General features: G+C 49.7%; 1 protein-coding gene across 11 annotated transcripts in view; it reads right to left on the bottom strand.

The window, feature by feature from the left end:
• The window catches only part of Pacs2 (phosphofurin acidic cluster sorting protein 2), a 73495-nt gene that overhangs the window by 31520 nt on the left and 23684 nt on the right, over positions 1–18291 (bottom strand). For all 11 annotated transcript variants that reach the window (XM_078051069.1, XM_078051070.1, XM_078051061.1 and 8 more), the window contains exons 2-3: positions 2324–2411; positions 760–849 (exon numbers count right to left, since the gene is read on the bottom strand). In XM_078051069.1, the coding sequence (XP_077907195.1) occupies positions 760–849; positions 2324–2411 (178 nt within the window). The remainder of the gene's footprint in view (positions 1–759; positions 850–2323; positions 2412–18291) is intronic.

Raw genomic sequence — 18291 nt, 5'->3', positions numbered from 1 at the left:
TGCAGAAGCCAAGGGTCCTGCTCTCAACACAGATGAGTCCTATTTAGTAAATTACACCTCAAAGAACTGGACACCCCAAAAAGTCACACACTACAAACCCCAGGAGCATGTTGGTGGGGATAGCTCCAGTGGCCAGCCCCAGGTAGCCAGGCAGGGTAGGGCTGGTGGGTGGTGGGTGGTGATGGGGAGGTAGTTGGCGGGAGTTCGCAGGGACAGGGGCATTTCACCAGACTCGTACATTTAAAAGGAGAAGAGGAGTCCTAGGAACTTAGAATGAATTGGTTTAGTGGGTGCTGAATTAACTGGAGCTGGGCTGGCTTTCTAGATGGGGCAAGGCTCTGGAGAGAACCAGGGGGGCTCTCTGTTTCCCACTGGCCTTGGGAGGCGCTCAGCCACATCTTAGCTAAGAGACAGTCCACCACTAGGCACACCCAATGCTCACGGCTGTGAACTTAGTAGACTTGAGTTCCCCTGTACTCCTGCCCATCTTCTCTATATATGAGAATGAGCTTAACTGGGAATTTGATGTGTGGCCTCCTCATTACATTTTTTTAACTGTGAGAAATGAATAGAAATAGAACATGGTACACCAAGAAAATTTTCTAATCATTTAATAAGCCACAACCAAGAGAAGATCAAAATAAGAAAGCACACAGTTTGCCCTAGTGAGGGAGTGTCCATCACTCCAGGTGCTGAGCAGGGCCCATCCCCACATCCAGGGCACTATGAGAGTGTCCCATAACCCCGTATTAGACTTACCTGCAGAGAGAAGGTCAAGGCCAGGTCAGTTTCCACCTGTCCACTGGGGGGCAGCACAATCTCATGAGATCGGAGGACCCGTTTGGAGCCCTGTGAGAAGATAGATCTGTTGATTTAAAGGGAATTTTTAAATGAAACCAACGACATGGTCACTCAGTCACTCTTTAAGCTGTCACGATGAAAATCCTGGACAGGAGGCCTAAGCAAGGAGGGTTCTCAGAGGCAGCATAGGACACACACCAGAGCCTTGAACACATCCTTCCCTTTGCTGCACCAACCCCACCTCTAGGACCTACCCGGAAGGAGAGGGTCAGGAACATTCCTGCCACAGTAACAGTCACCAAGATACCTCACGGCAGGATGCCAGCCTTAATTGGTAGGCCAGTGTGCTGGGCTTCCCATATTTTAAAAATCACACAGGGCCGACGGCCCTCCAGAGGACATCCTCAGAGGCCTAGTGCTGATGGCACAGAGACACTGTTGCCAGGAGAGAGAGGGTAGGCACCATCTGGGGACAGACACAAAGTACACAGGCACTCGAGGCACAGTGAGCGTTAAGTGGCCTCAGTCAGCAGGAGCTTCCTGTCAGCATGTAGAAAGTCACTGTATGAACCGACAGGACCCCAACCTCCCACCTACACCAAACTAAACTCAAGTGCACCATCGCTGTTCGTCACAGTACTGTCTGAGAGGATCTGCTCCACAGAGCATGGTGGTGCATGCCTGCAATCCCATCGACTCAGGAGAATTGCAAGTTCAAGGCCAGCCTCAGCATCTTAGTGAAGGCCTAAGCAACTTAGCAAGGCCCTGCCTCAAAATAAAAGGTTTGGGAATGTGGCCTAGTGCTCAAGTGCCTTTGGGCTCAGTCCCAAGTACACACAAAAACAGCATCTCTCTGTCCAGCAAGGACAGACCCCGAGGACTTCATGCTGAGAGAGAAGGGTAGATGTGGCCAGGTGTGCTGAGTGCCAGACTCCCGCAGCATCAGACACAGAATGTGCCAAGGTTTGGGGGTGGGGTGGGCAGGCAGCTGCAGAGGGGGCTGGGGATGGGGAGCCTGGGGATGTGAAGGAAAGGAGGGGGCATGGAGCTCACCACCCAGGGAGCCCAGAGCAGGGTCATGTGGCAGGAAGCAGGCATGGGTGGCCTGAGTGGGGGGATATCAGCGGTCAGGTCTGGACATGGGTGGCAGGGGAGTGGAGGCCCTTCCCCACAGCCCTCCTTCCTCGCTCCCTGCTCGGCTCCCTGTCCCACTACCAGTCATCCTAGCTTCTGTGTGTTGGAGATCCAGACCTACCCAGCTGGGACAGCAGGAGAGGGCAGTGAAGAGATGCAGTCCGAGGGCCTGGGTGCCTCTGGGCCATGGAGAAGGGCCTTGGCTAGGGGGGAACCGAGGGCCAGGGACATGATGGGGGATGGGGGGAGAGGCCACAGGTGTAAAGAGGGACGGTCCAGCCCTGTCCAGCTTGTTTGATGCAGCCTCCTGCACCTTTGTACCTGTGTCTGCCAGCCCCACACTAAGAGGAAGCAGGAAGGACTCTTATGGGTGGCAGGCTGAGCTCACCTGCATCTTGACCGCAATCACCACTGATGTGAGCTCCTTCTCCAGCTCCCTGAGGACCGCCAGCTTCTTCAGAGTCAGGCTGCACAACCTGTAAGGCGCATACAGTTCAGCCTGGACGCTGCCCGAAGGCCACCCACACCTTGCCCTCACCAGCCTGGCTGTCCCACCTCCCAGAGGTTTCTGGAGGCCTGGCCCACTGCAGCCACACTCAATGACCCTGTGTACCATGGCTAGGGCCTCATCTTCACCAGAGGCAGCTCAGCAGACAGGTGGGAGAGACAGGCCACCAGGATCCCAAAAGCCCTCCCATAAGACTGCAGAACAGAGAGGCCCCCAAAGACCAGGGTAACGGCATCCCCCTGAGCCCAGCTCCCAGATGTGGGAGGAGAGACCCTAGCCCACATGGCACTCCCCACCCTGGCTTCCCCAGCCCACTCAGTGCTCCCTAACCTTCCCACTGCCAACCCCACCTCTTGTGCAATTGTAGGTTTCCACAGGGGACCCCCAGTCACTGCAGGCAGTGTCTTCCAACAAGATACCCGGTGGACTGAGCCTGCCTGGGGAGCACGGGCCAGCAGGGAGCAGCAGAGGCTGACACTGCACAGTGGACCCTGCAGGAAGGGCCTCCAGCACTTAACCTAACCCTTGCCACCCTACTCGGAAGGGTGTCTGATCTAAAATGTGCGGATTGCTCTTCCTGGAACTGTCCACTTGACATTTTGGACTGTGGTGCAAGTCAGCACACTGAGACCCCGGGGCAAAGCCACAGCTGAGAGGTGACTAAGGGGTAAGGCTGCACAGGAGGCCGGCCACACTCCCGCAGCCCCGCCTCGATTGAGATGAAAACGCAGGAGGGGCTGCCAGAGCAGGGAAGAGGAGGAGCTCAGGGAAGGGGACAAGGGAGCAGAAGCAGCTAAGTGAAACCAGCCAGAGAAGCAGAGAGCAGCGAGCACCCGTGGCCTGGGTGTGGGCAGACTTCAGAACACCTCCAGCTGGACAAAGGGAAAGTGGACAGGAGTCCTCACTTCAGGAAGGACCTGCAGACATCAAAACACGAGCAGGGCAAACACTTCTTTGATGCCACCAACTACCCAAATCTACCAAGACGCAACAGTAATGGGGCTCATCCTGTCTCTGACCAATAAGTTGAATTATCAGCTCAAATATCCTGAAAAAGAAGCCTCAGGCAAGCCCAAGCTGACCTTGGAGGACAGGGCCCAGACCAGGGGTGGGGCCTGGGCGAGGTGAGGCCTAGTGGGGACATGCCCTACAGGACCCAGCCCCTCCCACCTCCTGCATTTTTTTTGCTGCCTTTCCATGACTGAGCAGCTGGGCCTGCGCACCTTGGACGAGACGGCCCTCCTGAGGCAGCATTGCTGGACCTGAGTAGGAGGCTGGCAGAGAGCTGTGGTCCTCCCTGCACTCATCTGGGGCTGGACCTTGGCTGGGCTGGGCTGCAGGGTAGCCCCGACGCCCGAAGTGCATGAGTGGAGCTGGAGGGAAGCTGTGCCACGCCCAGCAGGACCTCTCCGCACAGGCTGAGACCTGGAGCAGCCACAGGATGTCCACGGCTAACGCTGCAGGTGAGGGACTGGGCACCGCCCCAAGAGGGGACCCAGGCCTGCACCTGGGCTCTCACACCGTGGCTCACACAGATGGGCCCTGCTAGTGCAAGAGGCAAGGCGGGGACACGGCACAGGCAGGAGGGAGATGAGCAGCCCCCAGTCTCAGACCTTGCTCGTGCACGCACACGACACCAAGAAATGCAGACTTAGCTCTGGAATCCACCAGTGTTCTCGGGCCACACGTCCCAGGGCCACTTGCAACAAGCTAATGCACACACACGGGGTGGGGGTAGGAGGGTGGGCAAAGCTTAAAGACACCCATTTACAGATCCCCTCAGGGATGGGCTTGGCTCAGAGGTAGAGCGTAGAGCTAGAGCGCTGATCTAGGTGTGAGGCACTGGGCCCAATTCTCAGTACCACACAGAATTAAATAAAATAAAGGCTCATTGACAATGAAAATGTACATATATTTTAAAAAAAGAAGCTCAATTAATTATTTAAACAATAAAATCCCCTCAAAGAGGAAATGCTTGGTCTAAAGCAGTGCAGACCTTCACGCTAGAAATCCCCGAGTGCTGGAAGGAAGGACAGAGCTGTACAGGCGCGAGGGGTGCTGCTGGCCCTCCCTAGCCCGACCTGTGCATCCGGCACCATGCCAGAGACATCCAGGAGTTCAGTCTGTGTCCATAAACTGATTTTACATGCAACAGCAAAGGAGCTAGAACAGCCCCGGCCACTCAGGAAGAAGTGGCAGGGACTGGGGCTAGGCTGGGGCTGGGCTAGGGCTCAGTGGCAGAGCACTTGCCTAGCACATGTAAGGCACTGGGTTTGATCCTCAGCACCACATAAAAACAAACAAAGGCGTTCTGTCCATCGATAACTAAAAAATAATAAAAATTAAAATTAAAAAAAAAAGAAAGAAGAGAAAGAAGGAAGTTGTTCAGCTCTGAGACAGCAGCTCCACCCTGCACGGAGCAGCAGCAGTGCCAGTCTGTGCCCGGCAGAGGGGCCTCAGCAGTCAGGCAGGACAGGAAGCTGACTCACCAAACCTGTCAAAACCTAAGGCCAATCTGCAAAAATCTCTGCTAGGAGACAAGCTTTGGACAGCAGAGTCTTTGCTGACCAAACATTTAACAAAAGATTCTATCCCACTGAAAAGGCCCTCTCAAAATTCATCAATATGAAAACAAACCTAAGGAATGAGTGAGCGAATTAAAAGACACTGATGGCGAGGGGCGTGAAAAGTGCTTCCCGCCAGAGCCACTGGGGAGACTGAGCTGCCGCCACACAGCTGTTCAGATAGCACTACAAATTCACAAAGAAAATGGAAAAGAGACCTCACCCCAGGGGATGGAGAGGAGGGACAGCAGCACCTGGAGCTCCTGTGGCTGCAGGGACGCCAGGTGCAGATCCCCTCCAACACACCCCGGCGGGTTCTTGTAGCACCAGGCACACTGCTACCCCTTGGAACGCCTCCCAGGGTAAAAGCCCAGTCCACTCAGAGACCTGCATGCATCCCCAGCAGCCTGCTCAGTGGCCAAGGGCTGGAAACAGGCAGAGGAAGACCTGCAGCCTCTTGGCCAGGAGGCAACCAGGCCACCTGAGGCTGGGCAGCGGACACGCACAACCCTCCAGAGGTACCGTGCTGGACACAGGCCAGTGGCAGCAGGCTGTGCAGCTCTTCATTCTGGAAGGGCAATGCCAAGAGCAGAGAGTGCAGAGGCCAGGAGGGGTATGGACAGTGTGGGGGACTGTCCCGAGGTGCAGACCTGAAGAGAGTGGTGGACACAGAATTGGTGAGAACTCGAGAGCTGTGTAAAAGGAGGTGCGGAATGGAACGTTATTATATGATCACTTCCTCTTTCCTTTTTGGCACTGGAGATGGAACCCAGGCGTGCTCTACTGCTGAGCCATGTCCCCCCCAGCCCTTTATATTTTTTGAAACAGGGTCTCACTAATTTGCTGCGGCTAGACGTGAACTTGTGATGCTCCTGCCTCAGCCTCCTGACTCACTGGGATTACACTTTTGTACCACCATGACTGGATATGTGATAACCTTTAGAAGTGAGGGGGAAAGGCAGGGTACATGCCTGTAATCTCAGGGCTCCAGAGGTTGAGGCAGGAGGATCACAACTTCTAGACCAGCTGTGGCAACTTAGCAAGTTGCCAACTGTCTCAAAATGACAGAGGGCTGGGATGTAGCTTGGTGGTAAAGCATCCCTGGGTTCAATCTCCAGTGTCAGAAGAAAAAAAAAGGTGGGGGGCAGATCTAAGAGACACACCAACCTACTGCTAACAGAAACCCTATTTGGATTCTGCTTTTTATAAACTAATTGTAAACCTGTGTGTGTGTGTGTGTGTGTGTGTGTGTGTGTGTGTACCCATCCGTGACACTTATTTGGGGGCCAGGGTTTCAAGGTCTCAATTTCTCATACCCGATGCTCTCAGAGGTCCTAGTTCTACAAGTTTATGCTCCTTGGCATTTTTCTGACGAGGGGCAGCACAGGCCGCTGCTGCTGGGAGGACCCCACACTGCAGAACAGGAGGCTCTGTGGGACTGTGGCTTCCACCTTAGGGGGCCACTCTTCCTGGTAGATGCCCAAGGCCCCAGCTTACAGCTCTGCAGGGCACCAATCACAAGGGCCTCCTCCCTGCTGCGGCTGCACTCAACTCCAGCCCACTGGGGTTCACACGTGTGTTCCTTCGTGTGTTTATTTCCTGGTGTCCTGAGGTATGTTCTAAGAAAGGTTATTTGTTGCACACAGCATTAAAAGAACAATCACCTGCATAGAGAAACTGAGCCAGACAGCAGCACTGCCACTTGCTGTTGACCCAAGGTTGGTCTAAAGAGAGAGGACAGCTGCCTTGGGATACCAGGCCAAACAGCCTCATAACCAGCCTACAAGGACACGCAACATGAACCTGCACCTGGTACTTACAAGTCTTGTGATAGTGACGGTGAAGTTACAGAAATGAAGCAAAGTGTATTTTAGGCTGGGTCCAGTGGTGCACACCTATGATTCCAACAACTAGGGAGGCTGAAGCAGGGGGATTGCAAGTTAAAGAACAGTCTGGGCAACTTTGTGAGGTTCTGTCTCAAAATAAAAGATAAAAAGGGTCGGGAATGTGACTCAATAGTAGAACACCCCTGGGTTCCATCCCCAGTGCCAGGAAAAACAAGTATTTTAAGACAATGTCAATATGGAATACAAGCCTGCCAACAGGGAACCATATCCATGCCCAGGGGTGACCTGCTGAGTGCCCAGTGCTGCTCCTGTCCAGTCTGCTTGGGGCAGCCCAAGGTGGTACCTGGCTGGTGAGCCTGCTACTGTTCTAAAAGCAGACACTGGAGGCAGCAGTGGGAAGCTCAGTGGTCAGCCCGTGTCCACCAATGCAGTTAGCAGGGACTCTGCAGGATGGAGGCCTCCTAAAGAAACACAGGGAAGGGCCACCGACACCAGTGTGCTCCTTGCCATGCCTTCCCCACATCCTGAGGAACTGGTGTCCCCACGAGGGCCTGCTGCCTGTCCCCAGACTCTGCCTGCACCCTCCTTGGTAGCAAGTCTCCCGTGCTATCAGCATCAGCTTCCTGCCAGAGCCCAGTCCTGCCTCCTGGGCAAGCCTACTGAGCTCACAGCCCCTAGCAAGGCAGCCTGAGCAGAGGCAGTGGGCATCAGTTCCTGGGTGGCGGCCCTGCCCATTCCTGCCTCCTGGCTGCAATGGCTGGAGGAAGTGGAAGCCAGCCCAGAGGTCAGAGAGCCACCAGCTGGCCAGCTCCGGACCGAAACCCCTGTGACACACGGGTAGCAGTGAGCACATGTGTTCGCTCAGGAGGGACAGCGCAGCATCCCTCCAGCTGGGCCTTGGTTCAACCTGGCAGCTGTCCTCGGGACAGGACACTTGCCTGCAGGGAGCCACGTGGCTGGTGCTCACTCCCAGGCCAGGGTCAGCTCCTGGGCATTCCCCCTGGTCCTTGGCCTGTTTTCCTATTGTGAGGCCTTCTCCTACAGATGTCTAGGAATTCTTTATTCTAGATACTAATTGTCAGTTCAAATACACTGCAAATGTCCCTCCCCGCCTCAGAATGTCAAGCGAGGTTTTCCATTGATTTACATGTCGGGTGTCCACGACGTCACTTCCCAGACACCTGATCTTCAGTCCACCCCTCCCCAAGCTTTGCTTCCTCTTTCCTCCACAAGGTACTTCACACACTTGGTGTCATATGGGTCAGGTGTGAGGCAGTGACCCGCCCACGCTCCTTCCTGCGTGGGAGTGTCCAAGTGCTATAGGCCACGCACATGGCCACTGCATTCTACACTGCACTCTGCCACCGCACTCTACCCTGTTAGTCTACACTCTGCCACTCCGAATTGTTTCAGTTTCATACAGCTTACTTAAATACCTCTATATCTGCCAGGAAAACCCAGTCTGTTAAGAACTTGATGTTTGTGTTCTTCCCAAATTTGTGCTAAAATCCTGACCTCCAGTAGGAAGTGGCTAGATTCTGCGGGGGTTAGGGGGGAACCTCATGATGAGAGGGACCTAGAGAGCCATGGCTCCTTCTGCCAGGTGGAGACACAGCAAGACGGTTGACTGTGAGCCCCAGTCCATGGTGGCACTGCAGCACCCCAGCATGGAGAAGCTCCTCAACTCACCAGACTTCACTTTTCCCTCAAGGAGCCTGTCCACTTCAGAATCAGCTTGCCAAAACCAGGGGACATCCGTGTGGAGCTTCACGACCAGAGTCTTCGTTTCTCTTTACTCTGTCTGATGTTTGTGAGTGAATGGTTCAAGTTTCTCCTGTAAGTCTTTAATGCTAGTTGCTTTTGTAAATACATTTTATTTCAGAATGACTGCTGCTGCTGTGTGTGCTGACCCATACCACGCAGACCTGTGTCCTCTGTGTTCTGTGCCTGTGAACAACGTCACTTGCGAATGGCAGCTTTCTTTTTTCCACTCAGTCTCACTTTTGTGCCACTGCAAAGCCCAGAGGGGCGGGAGCAGCCACATAGTCCCTCCAACTTCACAGGTAAGACCTGCCATGACAGCCCATGCAGCATCGTCCAGAACGCCCTGCGGCTGCAGAACAGGGCAGCAGGCAGCTGGCACTTGCAGAGTGAATGAGCAAGTTCAACAGCACAGGAGACATGCAAGAGATCCTGGAGGGTGAGGTCTGTGATCCTGGAAGGCAAGTTGAAGAAGTTCCTGCTCCATATTTCTAAAAACACACGCTGGTTCCTCAGTTGTTGCTCCTCTTTGGGTCTGAGTGTGACAGGTGAACAGTGCCCTGGGCACAGATGCCTCACCCACCCTCCCTGAGGGGCCCTGTGGGCTTCCACGGCACCACTGTCCCCAGGGCAGGCAGTCCGGCTCCTTTCCAGCCTGCCCAATCTCTGGGACACACAAAGAGTTTGTTTCTTGAAGATTTAGTAAAAGTCATCAGTAGAGCCCTTGGTGTGCTCCGAGGAGGACGAGACTTGATGGCTGTTACTGAGCGCAGGTGGAGCTGCCCTCCTCTGAAGGCCTGGGGCCAGGAGTGCTCTGGATTGGGTTCTGGCATATCTGTGTCTGCACCATGGAGTACCTTGAGGCTGGGGCTGGGGCCCTGAAGAGGCACAAACTTTCATGTCAAACACACTAGACACGCACAGCCAGGAGGTAGTGCCACACAGAGCTTTGGTGGACACAAGTTCCACTTGAGCTGTCATGAGGTCAGGAGTGGGGTTTTCCATTTTCAGCATCATGGCACTCAAAAATCAAAAACAAATAAACAAAAACCACAGATGTTGGTGTACTCTGGATTTCGGCTTAGGGATGTTCAACTAATAATTCATACTTTTTCCAGAAGGTTATTCTATTTATCAAGGTTTTCACCTTTATCGACGATGTTGTTTCAAACTTCATCTGTTTCACTTTACTCCTACAATCAGGTGTGCTTCCTCTTCCCACTTTGTTTTGGTGCTGAGGATTGGACCCAGGGAGGCCTAACCACTGAACAACACCCCAGCACTTTGTATTTTTCACTTTGAGACAGGGCCTCACTATGTTGCTGAGGCTGGCCTTCAACTTGTGATCCTCCTGCCTGGGCCCCCTGGAGTCTCTGAGGTTACAGATTGCACCTTGACTCACTTTTGCCAGAAGTCTGCTAGCTAATCACACTTTTCCAGAGCATCTGCTTCTTCATTAAGACTTGCTCTTGGGGCTGGGGATGTGGCTCAAGCGGTAGCGCGCTCGCCTGGCATGCATGCGGCCCGGGTTCGATCCTCAGCACCACATACCAACAAATATGTTGTGTCCGCCGAGAACTAAAAACTAAATATTAAAAAAATTCTCTCTCTCTCCTTTCTCACTCTCTCTTTAAAAAAAAAAGACTTGCTCTTTGTACTCTCCATTCTTCTAACTTAGTAAAAATCCACTCCGCTCTTCAGAAAACTTGAGTTGAATGCTCCCATGATGAGGTGACAAATCTCATTTTCTAATATATGCATTCAAAATGAGTTTTGTGCTGGGGACATGGTGACACACGTGTAATCCCAGCCACCTGGGAGGCTGAAGCCGAGGATCACATCAGCCCAGCAGGAGGAAACTGGTGATGTAGCAAGAGCCCCATCTCACAAAACCCAGAAAAAAAAGTCCAGCCTCAGACCCAAGAGCAGCTTCCTGGTCCCACCTCCCACACTTTTGCGGGCTTCGGATTGGTTCTTCCACAGTCACTCAGACAGACCTTCTAGTTCCGCCTTCCAGCCACTAACCTGTACTACTGTGTTTCAGATTTCTACCGGAGCTGCTCAGAGCCTGTATTTTTAAAAATGCCTACCTGTAAATGCTAACGAAAGATATCTTTTTCAGACAAAATTTAATTCCACAGGTTTCTATGTTACAGTCCTAAATTTAAGTTAGTTCTAAATAACCTGACTTTTCTCTATAGTTGTGTTACTAAATAATGTTCTATTGATGAGAGATATCAAACATGCTTCTTTATATTTTACTTTTAATTTTGGAGGTTATGAGGATGCATTTGCTTGCCACAGAAACAAAGCCGGCAATGTTCCTGTGATGACCAAAAAAATCCTTATTCTCATTTCTGACTATAAGAAGTAAATATATATGCACAAGGATTTTATTTCAGTTACATCAAGTGACGTCACATAGAAGAGTGCACTCCTAGTTAAAAATAAATTAAAATGGATCCAAATATTTTAAGACCACGTGGTTACATATAAAATTAATACAATTATAATTTATGTTCTTATTCTTAATATATTTTTTAGATATTTAGATAACCTATATTTGTTAATCTATAGAATAATTAGCACATGCATAATTGATTAGTTAATATATATTTGCCTAATTGTTTTTCTTCAACAGAAAACCCATAATTTATGTTTTATATTTACATTTATCAGATACTCTGCCTTTTCAGTTACAGATATTTGAGATAAACGTGTTTACTATAAATTTACTTTTAAGTAAAAATACAATCTTCAAGTAGTTTCTAATTCTCAAAGTTACTGTTCAAACTCATAAGATGATAAATAATTATAATTATGTCTACAAAATATCTAAGGATTTTAACTATATTTTCATTGATATTTCTTATCAAAGTATAACAATTTGTTTATAGATTCTAAAGTTTTCAGAAATTGTTCCAAAGTATAACCAAAAAAATTTTTCTAAAAGAAAAAGATGCTTCAACAAAGAAAAAGCACACATGGATCCTAAAAAGAAGAAAGAAATCGTCTTTGGGTAAAACAAGATCTTTATATTCATTTTCCTAAGTAAAAAAATATTTTTATATTGTTATTTAAACAGATGATGTAAAAAGTTAGAACAATTAAAAAAGAGATTTATATATATTAAACTTAATATAATTAACTTAAGGATATTTCAGGTTATTTTCCTAATTTAACTATACTAATGTGAGCTAAAATTTTGTCCATATTTTGACATGATAAACACCTATTAAAATGTAAGTTTATTTCTTTAAAGAAAGATCCTTATTGCCTAATAATTCTTACTGTTTAAGATAAAGATTAATTTTGGTAAATAAATTCACATTGTTGATTAAACATTAAGTATGTTGAACTACTAACTTAAATCCCGATTTTAACAATTGTCCTTAGAGACTAAAATTGATTAATTCTAAGACACTGAGATACTAATTTTTACATATTTTGTTTGTTAGATAATTATAAAATTTTTAAAAAACATTTTATTAAGACTAATGTTCTCCAAATTAAAGTTATATATTAATTTTAAACAATAAAGGTTACAAACTTAAAAAAATTCATTGATATTATATAAGTTCTCTAACTAGATCTATTGTCCATAAAAAATACAGTAAGATTTATATACTGCTCCCTACACAGAAAATAACCTTCATCATATTTTTTAAAGGCAATTAAGAGATATCTATTTAAAGGATAATATTCTAAAATATAGAGATTTTGAGACCTTCTCTCAAAAAGATTGAGGATTCTTTCTAAATTGTTAGGATGGATCGACTAGTCTATATAAAAAAATTAATAATCAATAAAAGGTAAATCTATTCTTAGTCATTTAAATACTTGTACTATTATCTATAACTTAAACTAATAATACTATGACTTGTGCCAAGCCTTTACTCAATTTTATTAAATAAGGAAAAGGGGGAATACAGGATCCCAGAGAGACACTAGATTTTACAAAATACTTTAAAAGTTTTTTCTTAAATTGTAATATTGAGAGTCTTAATGTTACTGAACATGATTCAGTAAATTAAATCAGATATCAAAGGAGAGTTTGGAGAGTTTAAACCAGTCATCATGATAATGACTGAGAAACCTGGCCCAGGAAGGTCAATTTCCAGCTACAGAGCTTATAGCCATGCAGCTTCACGAGCTTGTCAGGTAAATAAAAATTATGGAAAGACTTGTATGGACCCATTTTCCAGGTCCACCTTTAATGTGTCTTGCAGTGTGGACTGGAAAGTCCACCCATGAAACTAGATTAATTGTCCTGACTGTGATGGTCAGTTATACCTGTATGTTGATTCTATGGTAAACAGACGGTCTGGAAGTATCTTTTGAGAAAAATACAGTGTTGAAATAACGGACTGTTCTGCATCCGTGTGGATGGCGGCTTTGGACCAGATGTGAGTAACACCAGTTAGGGCCAGTTCTGAATGAGGGTCTCTCTTCATCTGTCTCTCTCAGCTTTGTCACTATATTACAGTTTGTCTTTCTATGGCCTGTCTCCTTCCTTCCTGAACACATCCCCACCAGCCCAGTGCTGAGAGCTGAGCCCTCCATGGAGAAGAAACCTGAGTTTGCTGATCCTAGGGTAAATGCTGGCATGGAGGCCATGGGGGCATTATCTATCTAGGAGACAGAGAGCCCTCTTAGGGACAATGCCATGCACAGTCCACATCACCCTGTTTGGCCCCAGAGAATGGCTGGTTAGCCAGTGATGGGTAAGATTCCTCAAGGGAGGGACAACCTAAGACAGGCACAGTCCAAGAGGGGCCATCAGGAGAAAATTTGGGGGCCAACAGAGGTGAGGCAAAGAACCTCACCCCCCCACTGGTGCAAAGGCCTAATTCTTCCCCCCTTCTGAGAGAGGTCTCCTGCCTCATGGCTGCTTTGCTCCCCACATCCAGCTCAGATCAGAACCCTAGTGACAGAGACTAGTCAACAGTGACTGCCTGCTCACCACAGCAGGAGACAAATGCAGCTACAGGAATGGGCCATGCTTTTCTCTTTCTTGGTTCTCATTTTTTTCTATACTTTTCCTTTTCCTTTCTTTTCTCATCAGGGTTATCCTTTGACAATAAATTTAATAGAAGAGGAGAAAATGTTAGAAAAGCCTTCAGTTGCAACTAACAGCAACGAACATATGGAGTTTCCTCACAGTATGGTTACACTAGGCAGAAGATGACTGGCTTATGGATATTACCTTGCTAATATAGATTGACAGGCACACCCCACTCAAACCCTGTAACAGTTGTGTACATTCCAAAAAGAAACTGAGCTACTGGACATTGACTTGAGGTTTGTCACCAGTCAGTTATCACCAGCTCCCGTGACTGAGGTAGCCAAATAGCCGAGCAACAAATTGACCACACAGAAACTTATGCTAGACAGCAGATAAAAAACCCAAGCCAGCCAATTATGCTGGACTTTAGTGACTAAGACTACATTTACCTTTATGGATAATTGTTAAAAAATTATTAAAATAGATTTTTCCAAGGGTATTTGTATTACTGACAGACCTAATTAACTCCTTAAATATGAGAGTAAAAAGAAAAAATGATAAATATCTTGTAGCCTATAAAAATACAACTTATTGCCTCATTAATTATTGCCAGCTAATATTTCAGAACTATAATATGCTAAAGTTAATATTCAGGCTTTAAAACAGGTGTATGTCTATTAACCAGACCTAGACAAACTGCTGATCTCATAATCCCTAAAGTAACTACTTTAAATATTATTCCTTGCTTATTCAATTTTGGCCTTTGTGGCTATGTCTTAAAACTTACAATATATAGATTTTCTTAATGTTTGACTTAAATTACATCCAGCTTCCTTCATGGTCAGATAAGTGCTGATGGAAGGATGAGAACTAAGTAATGATGTTCTAGAAGACAATGTAATAAATAATGTGAGTGAGCCCTTTGCTCTATGGTTTATGGAGAGGCCTAAATGCCATGGCAATAAAAATGTCTGTTACTGTGGCCAAACACAATGCCTCCCAATAAAATTGGGAAAAGATTAAAAATCTTCTGATGAGTGTTTGGCAAGGTAATAATAATCCAGATTATTGTGTTGACTTTTATGAAGATAATATGTTTTCTACTAATTCTTTTTGTGTTTCAATAGCAGATTGTGATGACCTTGGACCAAGAGTCAAGTGACTGAAAGAAAATTTCCCAGTTACATTCTTTTTTTTATATTAAGAAAGGGGGAATATGTGGGAGGCCAACCTTACGGGTGACTGAGTTACACTCCCCAGCTGGGTGCTGAGGCGCTCAGTCACAGAAATGGGTGTGTCTTGCTACAGCCCCATGGGTGAAGCCACGCTCACCTGTTCGTTTGTAATATAACCCCTTGCCCTGTTTAGGATAGAGTCTTCCATGGAAGTGCCTTGTGTGTGTCCCCTTCTCTTACTGTGCCCTTGGGTGTGGCCTACCCAGGTGTCAGTCAACCTGCTGACAGTGAACATCATGAAGATACTCAGCCCCCTGAAACCTGACCCCTTGCCTCATTTGAATAGCTTCTCCTCAATAAAAGGGGTCAGCACGTGCTCTCGCTCTCTCTCTTTCTGCAGACCCTTAAGGTCAGAGGAGCTGTCACAGCGACCCCAAAGAAAAAGGTATTTGTGTCTCTTGTGTGGTTATTTCGTGCAGCCCAGTTAGCCCAGTTTAACTAGAGTGACCCCTGAGCCTTTTAGTCTCGAGAACAGAAACCCGGCATACAGGTATGGCCACTACACCTGGCTTCTCTTTTTCTTTTCAGGTAAAATACACACACAACAAAGAGTTGGTCATATCCCCACTTTTGAGTGTACAGATTGGTGGCAATGGTGCACGTTCGTCCTTCCACACCATCACCACCCTCCACCTTGGGGCTCCTCCACCTTCCAAATGTGAAACCTGCACCATTAGACAGTCAGGCAGCCACCATGCCACCTCCTGGCTCCGTGACTCCAACCACTCCAGGGACCCCATGAGTGCTGTCACCAGGATCTGTCCTGTGGCTGGCGGACAAAGTCCTCAAGGACCGCCCTGCTGATGCCCCTCTGAAGGCTGAACTATGTTCCACCGTGTGGATGTACCATGTTGCTCGTGCATCCATGTGTTCCCAAACACGTGGGCTGCTTGTACCTCGTGGCTGCTATGCCCAGGGCTGCTCTGATGCTGCCCAGTCCTTCAGCACATACATAGAATGGAACTGCTGATCACGTTGTGATTCCCTGTTGAGGGTTGAGGCAGCTCCACGGTGTCTCCAGGGCTACGCTGTCTCACGCTGTCCCCAACAATCAGCAGGGTGGAGGCCTCAGCTGTGACTAGACAACCTGCTGTGGCCAGTGACAGCAGCACACACCTGCAGGGCCAGCCACTCAGGAGGTTGAGGATGGAGGATTGCAAGTACCTGGCCAGCCTCAGCTGGCCACTTAGTCCCTGTCTCAAAGTAAAAAATAAAAGGGACAGAGTCTGTAGCTCAGCAGTAGAGCACCCCTGGGTTCAATCCCCTGTACTGCAAAATAAACACCTCTGGTGGGAGGGTCCTCCTGAGGTGGTATCATCTGGTGGGCAGGGTCCTCCTGAGGTGGTGTCCTCTGGTGGGCAGGGTCCTTCTGAGGTGGTGTCCTCTGGTGGGAGGGTCCTCATCCCTCTTGCTGGGGCACACCTCAGTGTCTGCTGGGGCCTGAATGGAGGACAGAGGATGGCCACATCCTCTGTTGCCCAGCATCCCCTGGAGAATAAGGGCTGGGCCCTCCTCACTGCCCTTGCCCTGGCCTCATGCACGGCTCCAAGGGTAAGAGGTGCTGGTGTGTGAGCAAAACACCATTTTCCCTCTTTTTCCTTTGTATTTTAATTCTAAAATGAAAAGTTCCAGGCCCCTCTAATGCCCGACCCCCCAGCCCACCTGGGAAAGACCCCAGGCCCTCCATGCTCCTGGCTCTCCAACTCCTGGATGCCCCTGGCTCTCTCCTCTATGCCCAGCCTGCCCTGGGTGTCCTCCAAGGCTCTCGGACTCCACCCTGTCCTTTCTGGTTAGATCCCACCTGCTCACCTGGAGAACTGTGTGGAACTCAGGGTGCCTGTGATGGGTGGCAGCAGACATGCACTAAGGCTCAGCCAGGGCCCTGGGAGAGCATGGGACCTCCTACAGACCTGCAGGCTCCAAGGACAGGGAGTCAGTTCAGGACTAAGGCCCAGCCAGGGCCCTGGGAGGGCATGGGACCTCCTACAGACCTGCAGACTCCAAAGACAAGGAGGCCAGTTCAGGACTAAGGCCCAGCCAGGGCCCTGGGAGGGCATGGGACCTCCTACAGACCTGCAGACTCTAAGGACAGGGAGGCCAGTTTAGGACTAAGGCCCAGCCAGGGCCCTGGGAGGGCATGGGACCTCCTACAGACCTGCAGACTCTAAGGACAGGGAGGCCAGTTCAGGACTAAGGCCCAGCCAGGGCCCTGGGAGGGCATGGGACGTCCTACAGACCTGCAGACTCCAAGGACAGGGAGGCCAGTTCAGGACTGGTGGGTTCACAGGCCTCTGTCAGCCCCTTGGGCCAGAAGGGCTTCCACAGTCTCCCCAGCAGGGACTCACAGGGTGGCCTGGCGACAGGATCAGAGCTGGTCATGGCCACTCAGCAGTTCCTCTGGCCCCTGGGTGCCCTCTGGCCAGCTGGCTTCACCCATCCCTCACTCCCTGCCTTCCTAGACTCTGGTCACAAGGGGCCCCAGGCCCATCTACTGCCCACCCTCCACACAGGATCCCTTCTGCTGAGCTGTGCCCTACCACATCACAGAGGACATCATCTCGAGGGAAGACCTGGCCACCTTCACAGCCCTGTTAGACCAGGTCAGTCCCAACAGCACTGAAACCCGAGAGCAGGACAGCACTTCATGGATCTCAAAAGCACATGATGGCACTCTGCTGGCCCTCTGAGGACAGACTCCACCCTCCCCTCAGACATGTAGGGAGCACAAGTGGTTAAGCCCCCAGCCTCGCGTGGGCTTACCCTGTGGGCCCCAGACCTGCTGACCTTGGATTTGTCATGAGGGAACACTAAGGGGCTCTTGTTTCCAGGGCTGCCCATCTGAGCAGCATGCCATGTGGGAGCAGGGACCACAGCGGCAGCTGGCCAGGCACCCCGTGTCCTATGACAGGAATGCTGCAGGCCAGCACCCGGGAGGGCTCGCAGTGCCTGCCCACCCACTCCCCTGCCCAACAGGTGCCCTCAGGCCCGCCTCAGACTGGGCCAGAGAAGCTTCTGCAGCCACCGTGGCATGACAATCCTCCCAGAGCAAGCTCATAAAGACACCAAGGCTCATTCCACCAGTGTCTCAAACACTTGGCACCCTCATGGGGCCCTGCGGCAGCTGCCAACTCGCACTGGCCGAGCTCAGCTTTCCCCAGTGTCCAAGCCTTATCTAGACATAGCTGCTACTGCTAATGAGGAGGAAAGGTCACAGGTGTCTTCTCTGTGTCCCTATCAGCAGCACTCAGGGCTAGGGCAGCCGCTAGGGAAGGCAAGAGTCAGCCAGGCTCTGCATGGATGGCCTGTGTAGGCTGAGACCAGGCTGGCACCCTCCACTGGACACCCAACCTCCTCCCCATGACCCCAGAAGAGGCCTCCCAGGGAAGACAGGTGGCAGGTGTTGGAGTAAAGCAGGCGCCATCACACAGTGCCTGCT

This window comes from Ictidomys tridecemlineatus, chromosome 5 (genome assembly GCF_052094955.1).
Source record: "Ictidomys tridecemlineatus isolate mIctTri1 chromosome 5, mIctTri1.hap1, whole genome shotgun sequence".
In the NCBI taxonomy this organism is placed as follows: domain Eukaryota; kingdom Metazoa; phylum Chordata; class Mammalia; order Rodentia; family Sciuridae; genus Ictidomys; species Ictidomys tridecemlineatus.
The sequence above is the reverse complement of the archived record's forward strand: the minus strand, read 5'-3'. Positions and strand labels throughout refer to the sequence as shown.